The following is a 17,695-nucleotide window of genomic DNA, read 5'->3' on the forward strand; positions in this document are numbered from 1 at the left end:
GAAGAAGAAGAAAAAGTTGTTTAGACCTGCTCTTCACAGCTGGAATTACATGTGTCTTAAATCTCCTGTGATCTCCTGTGACCGAATTTTGTGATTGCATACACCACCTACTTAATTTGTTTTGAAAGTCTATTCTGATTATCTCCTTTTTTAATCAAAAAATATTTTTAGATTTAAATTATACCACACACATATATATATATATATATATATATATATATATATATATATATATATATATATATATATATATATATATATATATATATATATATATATATACATATATATATATATATATATATATATATATATATATATATATATATATATATATATATATATATATATATATTATTATTAGAATATAAAAATATTTTTTGATTAAACTTTTACAATTTATTTTAACAATTTATTCCTGTAATAGCAAAGCTGAATTTTCAGATTTGTCATATCTTTCGGAAATTACTGTAATATGCTGATTTGCTGCATAAGATACATTTATTACTGTTATCAGCATTAAAAAAAAACAGTTGTGCTTTTTATTATTTAATTTTTAATTTAAATTTCAACAGAAAAGCGGAACATTACTACAAATAATGATATTTATCATGACTTTTAAAACAATAATAATGTTTTTACTGTCGCTGATAATCTATTTAATGCATCCTTGCTCGGTAAAAAAAAACAAAGAAAAAGTTTTCAATTAAAACCCCTTACTGAACCCAAAATGAGAAAAATTAACAGAATACTCATTTTAGCTGAGCAACTGTATTAACTGCGTTTAAAGTTGGCTTTTCAAATTTTGAGTAAACCGTTATTTTCTTTTAAACTCAAAGTTATAGCTCTTGTTTTATCATAACGGTTGATTGACAGGTCAGGACGTGGTCCTTCCCTGTTGCCCAGGATGCATTAGCTTTTACCACTTCCAAATGTAGCTTGAATGAAGGGATCACAAAAACATTCGAGACACAGTTTACACCTGTATTTAGACCTGACTATTAACTGGTTCAGCCAAATGTAAACATGTTCTCTTACACACCCACATGTGTAAAACAAATGTCAAGTGTGTGTTACCCAGGTAAACGCTGGACTCCATGGCCCCGCGGGCCTCCTCTATGATGTCATCGTCCTCCTGAGCCTCAGTCTCAGTGTGGGAGTTATACGAGGTGTCATCGAACAGGCTAATAGGCATCACCTTTCCCCCTCCTACCAACCATGCAGAGGCAATGGGTGTGCAAAACTTTACAAAAAGGAAAGAAAAGAAGAAATCATGAGAAATGTGAATTTGTTCATCATAAGTTTCAGCTGAGACTCCAAATGGCAACAAAACAGGTTGAGTTGTGTTACCTGATGCTCCCAGATCAGCTGTCCTTCTGGTTTGGTGCTGAAGGCCATGACTTTCCAGTCCGGCACAGAAACCTTAATGACCAGGTCTAAGCCCTCTACCTGAGTGTGCGAGTTTGGATGCATATTAGCATGATTTTTGGTTTGTGTTGTTTCCTCTTGGATGACGCGTTGTGCTTCATGTCTGACCTCTCGCCATGTCTCCCCATTAGATGCCTCCCCCTCCAGAAAGTTGATGTTGGACTGAATCTCTGGGATGAATTTTAGCTCAAAGTTTCCCACGCTGAAGTTCCATCTAACAGGGAGCGAAAACAGAAAACAACTGGAATTTTACCTGGACGACTACCATTCTACAATGGTTTTTATTATCAAGCTGCCAAACTATGCAATGCTGATACAAGCTAGCATAGCATGCACCCAATCTACCTCTTGTGACTTGCGAACTCAAAAGCAAGGTCACATGAAGCGCTCAACAGAGCCTGTGGATATTTCTTACTTCTCAAACCCGTTGCGAGGCCTCACGGCTCTGACAGTTTTCTGTGTTCTCTGGAGTAACAGTACGTCCTCTGGCTCTCCTTCCTCGTCCCCCCACCGACTGCAGCCCACCGCTGAACAAATATACCTCAACTACAGAGAAAAAGAGAGGGAGGTTAAAGCTGACAACCAATACTATATGATAAGAGTTTGCATAGTGCCACAACAGCACATCAATCATTTATTGTTCTATAAAACAACTGAAAAAACAGGGTTTGAGTTACCTTGCCGCTGTATGCACCAAGGCCATATGTGGTGAGGGTCTTGCCCCCTACAAGCACAGTGTCCTCTCCGATGCGGTACGAGGAGTCCAGCAGGGACTCAACACTGAATGGAACTGCTTCCATACTCTCCCTGTCCCTGTTCCACTGAAACAGAGCTCCATCCAGAGAGGGAATGAACATCTTGTTCCCAAAAATCTGAAGAACAGAAAGAGGTCATGAGAATCTTATTATATTTGATCTGATTGTTGTGGTAAATGAGTCAAAGTGGCACATGATTTTTATTTTGAGAAATATTTCACGTTTTCGATCATCAGCAGCAGGGTGGATAGAGACAAGGGGACAGGCAACACTGAGACTGACCAATCAGCTTTAAGTCTGTGCGTGGCATTATCACACTGTATGCCATTAATATTTGGTATTTGGTCTACTGTTGTCTGAATAGTTACACAATCCTACACCTCCTTAAGGATAAACAGGAACAAATGGGCACAAGTATCCTGACCTGAACACACACCTGCGCACACACATTGATAAAAAAGAAAAGGCCATTATATAAGGATATTGTAACTGACCCTAATCCAAAAAGTGATCTCAGCTCAAACAGACACATTAGAAAATAGAGGAGATTCGGATGAGATCCCTGACTTCCTGTTGTGTTAAATCTAACCATAGCAGTGTCTGAAATCGTTCACTCATTCACTAATACATATTGTATTTCAGTTGTGTGCTATATATGAGAGGGGTTGAAGGAATTGAGTTACGCGAGTTTTGGGGCTCTGACTTATACACTGCACATCAGAGAGCTGGAGCTGGAGCAGAAACATCTTCCTCACATATTTACTTACATATTACATGTACCTTATTTTAGAAAATAATATTAACAACAATAATACTCACAAAGACTTTATATTGTAATTATACCTACCTCCGCGCCAGCTTTGTGGTTTCATCAATGGTATTATTAGGCCTAACTTGTTTTGTAATGCTAAATATGTTCATAATAATTAAATACTAATAAAATTCTAGCAACAAAAAAACACTACACATACAACAGAAAAATTTTATGTATTTCTTATTTTTAGTATCTTGAAACTCTCCAGAGCAGTGTTTTGCACTCAGATAAGATGACGGTGGTCATATTTTTTTAATATTGCATGAAATAAGTTAAAGCAGAAATACTAAACATGTAAACTGCATCTCTCATTCAAAATCGCTCGCTCCCGCACTAGCTTCCAGCTTGTAGGTTCTCCGCATTGGATTGTTGGAATAGTGCTTCAGTGAGTGTACATCAGTTGTACTCTCGAAATCAGAGAGGATTGTGGGTAAAAGTAGTGAACGAATGTAGGGTATGAACTCGTTCACACAGAATGCGGACAGCACTACAAAATGTCCGACACCCAAAATATAGCTCTATATAGGGGATAGGGAGCGGTTTCGGACACAGCTCTTGACAACTGGAATGGACCAACAGGAAGCTGAAACACCAAGAAACACACAGAGAAAGCATGCACCCGGGTTGCATTCAGCCCCGATAAAAACGGTGCAAAACTTTTTTTTTTTTAAACTGAAACGGTGGTCCGTTGAACACCCTGTTCTGATGATGCAAGAGTTGCAACTATGGCAGCTGAGAAGGCCATTTTTTGTGTTCTTTTTAAAGAATTTTTGGAGCCTGATATAATTGGTATACATTTGTGTTTAATACTGCAAAATAGGCTCGATGTCACAGTCACTGCCCTTGCCTTCCAGAATAAAAGAGAACATCCCAATCGAGTGAAGAGATTTGTGGAAACTGTGGTTCCTAATTATTGTGATCCAACATTTGCCTCGCAAACATTTCAGATGAAGAATAATCCACTTCTCACCTCCGAGACTGTTATGATCCATATGACCTTATTATTTTTATTGTGAGTATTAGGCTTATCATTATTGCTGATCACTGTTGTTGTGCTATGTTATTGTGATGTTTACCATTATATAACCGAGAACCGGTTCTTATTCAGAACTGGTTCTGTTTTTTTAAAAGTACCGGAACCGTGAGCAATTTCTAAGTTTTGGTTCCAAAAACGGTTCTGATGCAACACATGACCAAGCACTGTGAGCAGCCTTGCGCCGGTGTTCTGATGATTCAGCGCTTCCCGTTAAGGATGTCACAAACCAAATAACAGAAACGCCGCCCTGCTTCTTTAATTACTGAGCACACTGTTTCTAATAACGCGCACTCCACAGACGCATGTCTTTAACTACCGAACACGTTTCCCACAACTGTTTGTGCACTCGCGCCTTTGATAACTGCATGTCGTTTTGTCTGACTGTACATGTACCGGCAGCGTGCAGCACCTGCCGCCACTAAATTACATTATATTTGTCCCATATTGTCATTAATATACATACTGACTTCAACTTGAACCACTAAATAAATAAATAAATAAATAAATAAATAAATAAATAATAATAATAATAATTTTACCACAGTTCAAGCCCAAAAGGGGAACAGAGTCGCGTGACAGGCACAGTGATGATGCTCGTATGTGTTTGCAGTACACAAGCCACTGACGGTTAAGACAGCTGACTCCACTGTGTGACCCTGTCTCTCTCTCTCTCACACACGACGCGCAAAACAACACATTTGAACAGTCAATAGCAAATACTTTAATAACAAAACATACTTACAATAGCTGATTTAGAAGTGCCAGATTGTCATAGCAAAGTCAGAATTACCTCCTCTCCTAGGTTCACGAAACTGTCATCCATAAAATGCGTTGCTGTTCTGTCATAAGTAATCTTAAAGACTCCTTAATGCATCTACTTTCGGAAGGCCAAATAAAGTGCTTTTGCTTTCGCCTAGATACACACAGCATCTCCCTGACATGGCTGCTTCAACACTAACTGCGGTTACTGAAACCACACCTTCTTTCTTTGCGTGAACATTTGGGCGGCATTATGCAAATATTTCCACAGTGACGTAAAGGTGTGGGGACGCCATTTTAGGGGGCGTGGCAGTCTTAATTTTGAAAAAGAATATCTCTTTGGATTTGAGACTTTAGTCTTTGCAACTTTACAGATCTTCTTCATGCACCAAGAGCTTGTAACACTCCAAAGAGAAAGGAAAATTTGAAATCGCATCATATGACCCCTTTAATGTAAATAAACGTTTCCAGGAAACAAGTCTTTCAAACCGGAAACGGTAGCAAAACGGTGCACACCGGTTTGAGCTTGAACCTGCCCCTGGAGAATGAAAACAGCCGCTGTGATTGGCTAAGAAATGAGGGGATTAGCTCATCTGTCCATCACGTGTTAGTGGGCGGGGCTTATGAAGAGCTTGCAGTGGTACTGAGGGTAAGAGGTTTAAAGAATGTGTGTGTGCTGCAATGATGACTCATCACTGTGCTACATTGTGTTAATCCATCATGTGATCTATTTGTCTGATCTCCAGCTCTACAGGATCTTGACACTGGGTGAGACGTCGATCATCCTCAGCCCAACTACATCCTAAAATCAATGAACAATTAAAGCCAATGAATTAGAAGAGCACAGATTTAACCCCTGCCAATGTCCAGAACTTCATTAATGCCATTAGCTGTAAAAGAGTGCTTCTGAAAACCTACAGTGTCAGCTCCACAAAAGGACACATCTATTTAAAAACTCTCTCAATTATATATTTATATATTAATGATATCATATTTATTTTTATAGAAATGTCCAAATAAATAAATAAACAATACATATATTCATAACAAGGAGGCTCCTGAAGCCTTGAAGAACATGAAATTCAATGTCATTTTCAGAGAATGAGTTTTTATTACACAACAAGGAGGTTTTATGGCTTACATGAAAGGAAGACCAGCTTTTAAACCTCTTAACTTCAAGCTGTAAATGTAAATGGTCAGCTGCTTTTTACGAAGTGTGTAATTTAACCTCTACAGTATCTCATGTCAGTGTGCTGTGGTATTTAAACAAAAGTGAAGCTTCTATAAAAAGACACATGGCACAAATTGTCATGCACTTGATGCCAAAAATGACTGAAGGGACAAGCTGGTAGCCTAGTATTGAAAATGCTCTCTCTGACGGATTATTTGGCAAAGCTCTTTTTGCACGTCAGTGGCAAATCTGGTGTCAACTGCTCATGTATTTCATTTAAAATGTCGCATAGGCTGTAGTTTTGATGGGCCTCAATAATTAAATCAAGTTTTGATGGGCATCAATAGTTAAAGCAAGATTGTTATTTCTGTAATATTTGTCAATCATAACTTGCCACACCATATTTGAATGTGCATGAATATGGTTGAGATTTGAGAGCTTCTGCAGTGACTATAATCACAAACCCAGATATACTGGAACACACTAAGCAAGGCTTCAGTTTCCTTTAAATTGGATGATTCCTACTTCGCCATCATGTTCATTAAAGAGTAGGGAACATTTGGACAAAGAAAGCATGTTATCAGACTGAAGCCCATAGCAGCCCAACAGGAATCAAATACTCAGTTCAGCTGTGGGCAATGACTTCTGAAATCTTGTTTGACACATTCAATTTGAGAGATTTGGCCAAAGGCTGTCTAGCCCTTGTCTTACGGGATCACAGCAGGTTTGAGTATGAAGTGTGTCTATGTAGGCAGGATATCCCTCTGTACTCAATGACCTCCCACAGATGATAGCGCTCCACTGAGTCTGACACATAGCATTACATCAAGCTAGGCGCAATCCCCTCTCCCTTTCCTGTTCGGCGGTAATCTCTCTGTCTCCCACACACACACAAAACATATAATTTCACAGTGTTCCTGGCACAAAAATCACTTTAGTGCACCCTACAAACAGTTTAAAATCAAATAAACACACTTAGGTCTACAGATGACATGCTATCAAGCAAAACAACAACCCAAAACATTTACAGTTTACCTAACGTAAATAAAGTCATTCAGTTGTTACAGTAATTTGTAGGCCAGCCTGGAATATACAGGTTTCAGAACGACTGAACTTGGAAGTAAAATAAGGCCTGTGGTTAAGTGTTGTAGAGAAAACCGTCAAAGTCTCTTCTTCACATGTTGTTAAACACACTCTCCTTTGCCAAATTGCTGGCAACTGCTTATGAATTTCTATGATCTCATTTGTGCGTTTTGTACGATCTGCTTTCACCCCACTGAGATTTAGGCTTTAGGGTGGACCCTTCATGCTTGTTTTTTTTTCTCCTCAAAACGCATGTTTTCGTACTAATAAAATTGTACAAATTCACATGAAATCGCAAACTATTAAAACAGTTACATTTTCTCATGAGATCGGTTTGACAGACCTTACTTTCCTCATTAATCAAAAACCTTTATTATAAAAATCAAATGCCAATATTCTTCTGGGTTTTAGGACTAAGCAGCGTTATTGTGAAACAGCTGATGCTCCTTTGCCTCTTTTCACAACAGATGAGATATTCATAATATCAGTGGAGTGCCATTTCTCTTAAGTTGACCACTGACATACATCAAAAAAGAAAGCAAAAGAGCAACACCAAAATGACACTGCAAAGAACGAACTGTGTGTTCGCGCAGCATTGTGCTGTCGGGGAAAATCTCACAAAATCTGTAAAGAACATGTCAGGGTCATATTTTACTGTTAAATTAAAATAAATAAAAAGTTATATCTTTAACCTAAAAAAAAAAATGAAGCCTGTTTTTAATATAATATAATAAGTTTTTACCATCTTACAATAAAAAAAAAAAAAAAAAAAAAAAAAAAAAACAGGCCATTAATTTATTGAAAAATAATGCATGCCCGAGGTGGTAATGCAGGAATAGCGCGAAACTGATTGGCTGTTACACCTTGGGTGTGCATAATTTTTTAATAATTCATCGGCCTGTCATCAATTATTCTGCTTATACCATGGTTACCACACCAAGACATTGGTCAAATATTTTATTTCAAGACATTTATGCGTATGTTTGTGTGTGTGTGTGTGTGTGCGCTTAAGAAGTGTATGTAGAACTACTTTTTTTTTTATTTGTCTCATCCCAAGCCACCAACCATTGCTAACTCAAAAATAGAACTAATAACAGAGGCTTGAGCCATTGATAAGCAGATGAGCAGCCAAAAGACCGTGACCTACTTCATAGCTGTGCACTTACTGAAAGATAACAGCAACTGTAAAGCATTTGTCAACCAATCAGAATCGAGCATTTACAGCCTCGTGATATAATCGGAAATGAAGAAAATTATGTTTATTACCCACTGTCTATAATTTATACTTGTATTTAAATTACAAAAATCATTGTATCATAAAACTATTTAGTTTTAAAAAGAAAATGCTGTACTGCAGTAGGGCCCTATGAAATCAGTTTTATTTTTTTCCAAATTCCGTTTTCTCCTGTTTTTTAGGATTCTGTGTTTTAGGATGTTTTAGGATTTTGTGTTTTAGGATGTTTAATTATTTAAAAGCAGAAAAAAAAATTTAGGATTTTGTAATTAATTTTTAATTAATTTTAATTATTTTAATTATTTAAAAGCAGAAAAAAAAAACAGCAGTTCTGGAGATGTTGTTCATGTGTTTACGTCCTCATTTAGTCAGACGGCAGACGCTAAAAATCACAGCGAGCGCTTCCATATGCATGTAATTAATGAAACCGCGCTTCTGCGCCATTCATTAACAGAGACATGCAGGATTCATATTTAAATACTTTTCTGGCTTAATATTTACAGATATAAGTCCACATCGCAATTTGATTTAATTGTAATGACCTACTTTTGATTAAATTAATTCAAAATTTGACAAATTCCGTGACATTCTGCGTTAAACTGTAAATTCCATTTTTAAGACTGGATTCCGTGATTCCGTCCGCGTTTTCTGCATCGCGGAAATCATATATATAGAACCGAGGCGGCGCCCTCGCCACGGTCTCGCGGTGGACGTTACCACAAAATATATTCATTCATTCAGTTTAGAATTGTGACATACAATGTCATAACATTTTGATCTGAACAAAAAATATCATCTGCTTAATATCAATTAAAAGTGCTTACAGGATTCCTAAAGAAAACAAAACAATTGTATAACAATAAACTAAATACAGATGTCGAACATTTCCACTTGGATTTCACAGGTTTTTCATTTTATGTTCTGCGTGGAATCTCCAAAACCGCGATGCGAGCACCGCTCCAACTGCACAAAACGCCCCCCAAAAGAGAGAAAGCTGCAGCTGCGCCGCGCCGCAACTCTACCGCCTACCTCGACCAGCCACACGCGAGCCCCTCTTCACACGGGATGCGCTGGGACCGAGGCGGCGCCCTCGCCACGGTCTCGCGGTGAACGTTACCACAAAAGCCCAAATGACGGCACACTTCAGCTTTGTACACCGAACCAGGAACAGGGACAATTCTTTCATCCTCCATTACTAGCAGAGAATAGGGATATTAATGCTAACATTAGTGGGGTGCCCTAATGCTAGCATTTCCTGTTACTCTCACTGTCATTCAGAGATGAAGACTGCCATCTAGCGGTCAGGATGTAAACTCAAAACGAAACAACTGCCATGAATCTTCTATAATTTTTTTTTTTTTTATATCAATATTCCGTTTTTTGATAATCGATTCAGTATCGCCAAACAAAATATCGCAATACTCACGTGTATTGATATTTTTTTACACCCCTATGAACGAATCAGTGAATTAATCATTTAGGTGAACAAACTGAAAATGAACGAATCTCTTGAAAGAATCAAAATTTCCACCACTACTGTCATTATACAGTATGGGAGCTGCCTCTAGAGGCGGAAATCACTAACAGCACTTGGTGTTTGTTTTGACAAGTCATAGTGCGCACAGAGTATGGTGTCATGTATGCTGTAGCCTGCTGTGGCTTGGTGATACTCACAAGTAAGGTAAATAGAAACACCAGTAATGATGGTCACTAGAGTTGTGCCGATAGACGATAGTATCGTGTATAGACGTCATGATATGTCATAGCATAACTATTTGGTGTTTAATCCATGCAGGTGCACGAGAGTGAGCCTATGGAAGCTCTAATAATCGAAAAAATATACTTTCAAACATACTGATAAACTAACATGTTAAATATAAAAATACTGTATATAAAACGGCTAGTTCATATATAGTCGACACAACTGGACATGGCTTTCAGAGATTCAAATAACTTAGCTTAGCTTTGTCTACAGCACAAGCCCAGCAGTGTGTCAATATCTTTATTTTGTGAGTCACATTAAATGATTCCTTTTGGTGCTGCAATTAAACAAACAAAAGTCCTTGTGCACTGAATAGTGTGCAGATATACCAGATTTTCGGCTCATTGGCTTAATGTGCCTTAATTACGACTGTTCACTCTACAGACTTATAGATGAGAGGGGGTGTATGTGTTTGTTGGGTGTGTGTGTGTGGGGGGGGGGGGGGGGGGTCAGCATTCTTATGGATGACATCATCCCACACATAAGGCATTACCTCATTCTTCAATCCTCTCAGCATGACTCACATCAAACTGTCAGTGGCATCCCTTTCCACCCCCCATCTCTCTTTTCCTCATTCCTCTCATCTTTCTCTTTCTTTCTCTCCATCACACCTCCCCATCGTGTTGGGACAGCATGTTTCTGCAGACAATGTTGTTTACTGCTGGCCTATCTCCTACTGTTGAGACATGCTATAGGTGACTGCTTTCTACTGGCGCCATGGCGAGGGCCAATCAGAAGGGGGCAGACTGCTCTAATCACCGAGCAGAATGCCTTGCAAGGCACCAGCTGAGCCAATCAGAATGGCTGGTTGCTAGGCACCCAGAGGTAAAAAGGGAGGGGAGAGGAAGATTCTAGCCAATTGAGAGGCTGCTCCCACAGCAGCCAGGCATTTCAGGTTACCGCCAAACCAGACGGGGGTCAACACAATCACTCACAAACATGCTCATTAAGCTTAGGCATTTCAATATATATATATATATATATATATATATATATATATATATATATATATATATATATATATATATATATATATATATATATATATATATATATATATATATATATATATATATATACACCAAACCAGACGGGGGTCAACACAATCACTCACAAACATGCTCATTAAGCTATATATACTTAGACACCACTAATTCTTAGCATTGATCAAACACTTCTGTAACAATGTACAAAAATCTAATTATAAGCCTGTTAGTGCAGCGCCAATGTTTTCTCAGTGTGTTTGTTTAAATGTGCGCATGTGCACAAGCGCATAAGTGCTTCACTGCCAAATGCTCTTCCTCCAGGCTAGTCTTTAGTCTCTAGAGAGTAAGAGTCTATGATCTATGTGTGTGTGTGTGTGTGTGTGTGTGTGTGTGTGTGTGTGTGCGTGCGTGTGTAACTGTGTGCGTGCGTGTGTGCGCAATTCCGTGTGTGGGCGTGTGTGTCTTATTCTGTGTGTATGTAACTTGTTTCAGATCCAATTTCCTTTGGGCAATGTCTTATTCTCTTCTGGGGTAAAGAGGTTCAAACAAACATCACCTTTTCCCACACACACACACACACACACACACACACACACACACACACACATACTTACTAAATTTTTTTTATGAACAACAGACAAACATGTGCAATGAGCATGTTTGGGGAGAAAACCTTCTTATGTTGCATCACAATGCAAAATACTACAAGAAAGTGTTTCATACTTCTAACCAAAAAAAAAACCCAGCTGATAGCTGTTAACTTGTGTGTTTTAAAGGTTGTGAGAAACTGCATTCAGTACCTCTGGTTTGCTGAGGCTAGAGGACACTAGAGAGCCTGAGCCCACATCCAGGTCCCACTGCTTGCGTCCCTGGTTTAGAGGATCCAGAGCAGCGATTCTCCCATCCAGTGTGCTGATGATCACCAGAACCCTGTCAGACACATAAAATACACAGGTTCACAAACAGTGACAAGGGTTTCCATCACTCAATACTGCGCACTGGACATTTTAAGAAGGGTTTCTGTCACACAAAATAGATAGGTTGACATACATTGAGTGGGGTTTGTATCACAAATTTTATGACCAATAACAATACATGGCCGAAATAGACAAAATACTATTTTGTCTAAAAAAACTAAATAGTAAACTTAAATATTTGTACATAATGTGTGTGATCCTTCATTTTTTAAATTTGCTGAAAATGACATTTAACAGTGGTATTAAATTATTAGTGATTTTAGTGTTTTATCAGTTTATTAATGTGTGATTGGCTGATTGCATTATATATTGTGGACACCTACATTCTGAAGTAGGTAGTGAAGTTTTCCGCAGCAAAATAACTATAAAAAGAAATCATTTAAAAAAAAAAAAACTGAAGTAGGTAGTGAAGTTTTCCATATATATATATATATATATATATATATATATATATATATATATATATATATATATATATATATTAAAAATAAATCATTTAAAAAAAAAAAAATAACAATGTCACTGGCAAATATTTTAGGTGCAGGGTGGCCAATAGCAAATATAATGCCAAAATAAGAATAATACAATTTAAAGGTGTAAAAATAATTCAATAAACTCTTAATGTCTATAATGTCTACAGTTGGCCAAGATAACTGGAAGATTAAACTGTGCACACACCAAACTATCACAAACTTTTTGTTCTTTTGTAGTATGCAATAAAATCTAACAAGAACTGAAGTCTACACAGGACACTTCATGGCTTAAGTGCCAGGGAACTTTTTAATGGACATTAGGAAACACACCTGCAGGGTAGAGAGCAGGACTAAGAGCGAAGGAGTCTTTTTGATCAAGTCTAAGAGAGTTAACACATCACATCCCTTCAGACATCAACACTGATGAGGTCAGAATTTAAGGGCACTTCAGTTATGCTCATCTCAATGCTCTGGGCCAACACCGTATTTTCTCATTCTCCAATAGGATTGAAGAGCAGAAAATGCTATAGCACAGCACTCCTGATTGGCTAGAAGGCCCCTCCAAAAATATGATGGCTGATTGGTTGTTGCTAAGCAGTGGGCATTCTGAGAATGAATGAGGACACTACACAGGTCCCACCCAAGACAAAAGAGTGATTGAGGGAAAGAAAAAAAAAATAACTAAGCGAATGAGTGAATTTGACAGGAGAGAGAAGAAGAAGAGGGGAAAGAGGAGAGAGAGCGAGATGAGAGAAGAGAGAGAGAGAGAGAAAGAGAGGAGAAGGAGAGAGAGCGAGAGAGAGAGAGAGAGAGAGAGAGAGAGAGAGAGAGAGAGAGAGAGAGAATAAAAGAAGAATAACAAATCCCATTTTCTGGATGAGATCAAAGAGTAAGTGTATTCCACAGGCTGTTTAACCTCAGGAAAAATAAAAAGGGGAACAAGGGACTTAAAATAGAAGGAAAAAAAAAAAACACTTGAGAAAAATTGTAAAACTAAATTGAAAAAAAAGTCAAGTTTGTCTGACATCACTTCAATTGTGTAGACTATATTACAACTTAAACTGCATAAAAAGTGCCATGTGATGTAATTAAAGTCAAATTGCGCACAAAACAAATTTCAATAATTTTGTGATAGTGTCATATTCTAGGAATAAACTGAAACTAAACTCATACACTTGTACTTCAACATTGTGTTTTTCTACTTTCCTATTCATTTTCATATCTGTTCACATTTAATGACTTTTGTCTTATTTTATTGCACATTTATTTTATTGCATTTTACTGTACTTGCATATCTTCACTTTCTACATTGTTACTGTATTTGTCTCAGTCACGTGGCTTTTTGCACTTATCTGACATATTTATGACCATTAGCAGGGCAAAGTAATAGTGTTGAATACAAAAGCACATATAATGTTAATGTTATAGTAAATGTCAATATATACACCACTATGTTCAAGGAAATGAAATATATATATATATAATGAGAAAACATTATGAAGAACACAAATGTCTTAATGTAAACTGTAAAAGGAGCTTCACTTCATCTTACAGCCATTTAAAAATGTGCCTGAACACTCACAAATGACGTGCTCCCTTTTTCCTCTCAACGTTATTCTTGTCATGCTGTTTAACACACTTAGCACTTTACACACAAACATATCCTTAAGTGCGCGTCCACACACCTGTGAAGTGAACCCCACCCCTCTCGCTATCGTCTCTCTCTCTTTCTCAGAGGAAGTCAAGAGATTCTCAACTCAGACCTGATGTAAACAGACTGCATGGAGAGAAAAAAAAAACAACCACTAGGGTATCTGAGGGGTTTGCTCCAATCACAGGAGGCTTTCCTCCTCCCTCAGCCAGTCAGGGATTAGATATGTTTCTGCACTTTCAATCAGAAACCACTCCTTTAAAAAACACCAGCCAATGGACATAAAAAGCCCACTGTAACCATGCCACATTGAGCAGCTCTTATCAGCAGAGTGTCCTGCTGCTGTTTTAGTTAGGAGTTTGAGTTGGCAAGTAACACTGATAAACAATAGGGTCATGGGTAGGGGATTGGGGAGTTGTTGGCCAAGTTGTGAAAACAGAGGCACACCCCTGCAGAGAAGCTGCAGAATCCATGACAGGTTAACAGAGTAAAGCAGTACTTTTTTCAGAAACTGTTCAACCTGGACAACATGCAGAAACATGACACAGCAATTAAGCCTACAACAATGTGATTCAAGCAGCAATTCACTCAGAAATTAAAAACCTGTCATTCTTTAATAAGTTACACTACACATACACTTTCTTCTAAGGGTGAAGTCACATTAAGATTTGTATGGTGAAATTCTTTATATTCTTCATTTCACATTGGATTTAAGTTTCACGAACTTCAAATATGTGAAGTTGACCAATATAAAGCTGCTTGGTTTGGAAGACACTTCTAAGTCAGCAGAGCTTCATGCACTGCTACACTGTTGACAATGGATCTTCTTTGACCCCCAAAAATATCACCTTAGATCTTCTGAATCCAAAAGAAACCTTTATTAGGAACAGACTGAAATGTGAGTTATTGACTTAAAAATGAACACTGACACTGTCTAATGTCCTTTTGTGCTCTGCAAAAAAAAAAAAAAACTTCTGACAAGTTTGCATGACATGAGCATGAGTGAATGATGACATTATTCCTTTTTAGACCGACTTCTCCTGTAGCATGAAGACAACCAGATCGTATTGATATTTGTTTGTTTATAATTAAGCACCTTGCTAGCTACCACGGTTATATTCATGGTGAGAGAGAGGAAGGAAGGAAGGAAGGAAGGAAGGAAGGAAGGTGTGTGTGTGTGTGTGTGTGTGTGTGTGTGTGTGTGTGTGTGTGTGTGTGTGTGTGTGTTCGAGGCTAATTACATGTTTTGCATGGATACATTTTCACTAGCTGAACACTCTGACTGAGCGCTTAAGAGTTTCACTCTCTGTCAAGCAATCTGTACTATTTCAATTCAGCTCAATGGATGCACAGCACACCTGCATTTGACACACTGTAAACTGTAGTGTTCATTCATTCATTCCTTCTAGTTGAATGAATGGTTAAATGAATGAATGAATGGTTAATTGATTAATGAATGATTTTATGAGTGTATTTATGATTTTATTGTGTATCTTTAATATGGAATTATATAATTAAATATGGCCTCACATCATTAAAAACTTATTATAAGAGTTATATGGGAGTTAAAACCAAGTCATATTCCAAATATTGCACATGCATTTTATCTGTATAAGTGTAGATTCTGCATAATAAAAGTCTCCAAAACACCATTTAGAAAGGGCATCTCTTTAAAAGTACCACAAAGACTATAGAATCCATTGCAGGGCTCCAGACTAACATTTGAGAGCAGTGGCACCAGCACCACTAAGTTCTAAAGATGGTGGCGCCAGGAGCAGATTTGGTAGCGCGCTGGGGGTGGTGTGCGGGAGTATTAAAATATAGATCATTTTATCATAAAATTACTATTGTTTTGCAATAATAAGTGCAGTTACTAATAATATTACATGTTCATTTCTTGCTTATTTTCTTTTGTTTATTGTTTATACAGATTTGACAGTAAAGCACTAAGCTTAAGTTAATACATACAAAATGTACTTTTATTAAAAACAGTAACAGGTGCAAAATAAAATTTTTATATAGAAAATGTATTTATTCCACTCTTATTAAATGTACCAATATTCTTTTAGTATATGGAACTGACCGACTTCAGGGTTTACGTTTAATTTAGTAGCAAATTGAAGAAAAGTTTGTTTTTCAAGGCACTGTGACTTTTCTTACTTCATACACAAAAGTGTAAAATTCTGACAAATTCTGATGATTTGATATTTTATAATAGTGATTTTATAATTTTAAAATATAGAGAAAAAGTAGAAATGACTGACTTATAAGCCAATGAGTACTCTTCTGCTGTCGTCTACTGGCTATAATTGTGTTTTGATGTATTTTTTTAATATTTTACACAAGTGTTTGTATAAAGTATATTTTGATCATCTCATTAAAAATGACTTTCAAACTGGACCATTTTAGAGATTTAAAGTGCTGGAAATAGTTGTGTGAAATGCTTGAAAGTCACTGAAAAGTGCTTGAATTGCTCACTCAAAAGGTTAATAAACGGTCCGCACTGCACAGCTGAAATGTAGTGCGGGTTAGTTCCGCTTTTGTTTAGTTTGCCGTTTGATGTTTCACAAATGCAACAAAAATGGCAGCACTTATGAGTCGGACTTGGACAATGCAGTGGTCATGCCAGTGTGACAGTTCACAAAAATTAGTCGCACCGGCAGAAAAAATGGTCGCAAAATGCGACCATTTGGTCGCAGTCTGGAGCACTGCATTGAGTTCCCAAAGTGAAAGGGATTTTCTGCTTAAGTGAGCACACAATAAAATATAGCACTGCAGTAGCATGCAGAGCACAGTATGGAGCGTTACACAAAGCACTCGGCAATGCATTTCAAGGTACCATCTTCCCCAGGCAACATCCGCGGTACACAAACATGATGTCCATAACTGTATATCTCACTACAGAAAGAAGAAACACTCAGCAGAACATTCAATCCTCCAGATGCACACACCACAAGGAAAAAGTGCAGTGTATGCTATACTTGTTGAATGTGTGGTGGACCACAAAACTGTAACTAACTGCATGACAATGCATGTGCTAATGAAGGAGAGAAAGATGATCTGAAAAATAAATTACGAAAATAAGTAAAAATTTATAACAAAAAAGTAAATATATCCAAAAGATTTTTTGACCATGTAAGCATTTCTTTCTTCTGCAGAGCACAAAAGATGATATTTTAGAAAAATGATGAGACTCAAACTGTTTTGGTTACAAATGAATTATATTTTATGTACAAACAACACAAAGACATTTCTCAAAATATTCTATCTTCCACAAAGGAAAAAAAAATTGACGTGAGGGTGTGTAAATGAAGGCAAAATTCAAATTTTGGGGTGAACTATGACTTTCAGACTTATGCAACCCATTAAAAAAAATAAGTTGCATTCATTCTAACATTGTATTTATGGTGGTCTCCTTCATCATGCAGAGTTTATTCTCCATGTATTGATTAAAGCATTTACTCAGTGTGTCTGAGTGTGTCTGAGTGTGTGTGTGTGTGTGAGAATGCTTAATCTGTCCTCTGACTCCATGTCATGTTCTGACACGCCCAAGCTGCTATCACCAT

The 17,695-nt window shown here is 37.4% G+C and overlaps 1 protein-coding gene across 2 annotated transcripts in view; it reads right to left on the reverse strand.

Moving 5' to 3' along the window:
* Positions 1 to 17,695, reverse strand: part of LOC109082614 (eukaryotic translation initiation factor 2-alpha kinase 3-like) — a 35,846-nt gene that overhangs the window by 8,799 nt on the left and 9,352 nt on the right. The window contains exons 2-7 of one of the 2 annotated variants that reach the window (XM_042768705.1): positions 11,829 to 11,958; positions 2,106 to 2,300; positions 1,844 to 1,974; positions 1,537 to 1,642; positions 1,351 to 1,449; positions 1,078 to 1,243 (exon numbers count right to left, since the gene is read on the reverse strand). In XM_042768705.1, the coding sequence (XP_042624639.1) occupies positions 1,078 to 1,243; positions 1,351 to 1,449; positions 1,537 to 1,642; positions 1,844 to 1,974; positions 2,106 to 2,300; positions 11,829 to 11,958 (827 nt within the window). Of the gene's footprint in view, positions 1 to 1,077; positions 1,244 to 1,350; positions 1,643 to 1,843; positions 1,975 to 2,105; positions 2,301 to 11,828; positions 11,959 to 17,695 lie in introns of both variants that reach the window. The other variant, XM_042768704.1, reaches the window with a different exon arrangement.

This window comes from Cyprinus carpio, chromosome A13 (genome assembly GCF_018340385.1).
Source record: "Cyprinus carpio isolate SPL01 chromosome A13, ASM1834038v1, whole genome shotgun sequence".
Classification (NCBI taxonomy): Eukaryota; Metazoa; Chordata; class Actinopteri; order Cypriniformes; family Cyprinidae; genus Cyprinus; species Cyprinus carpio.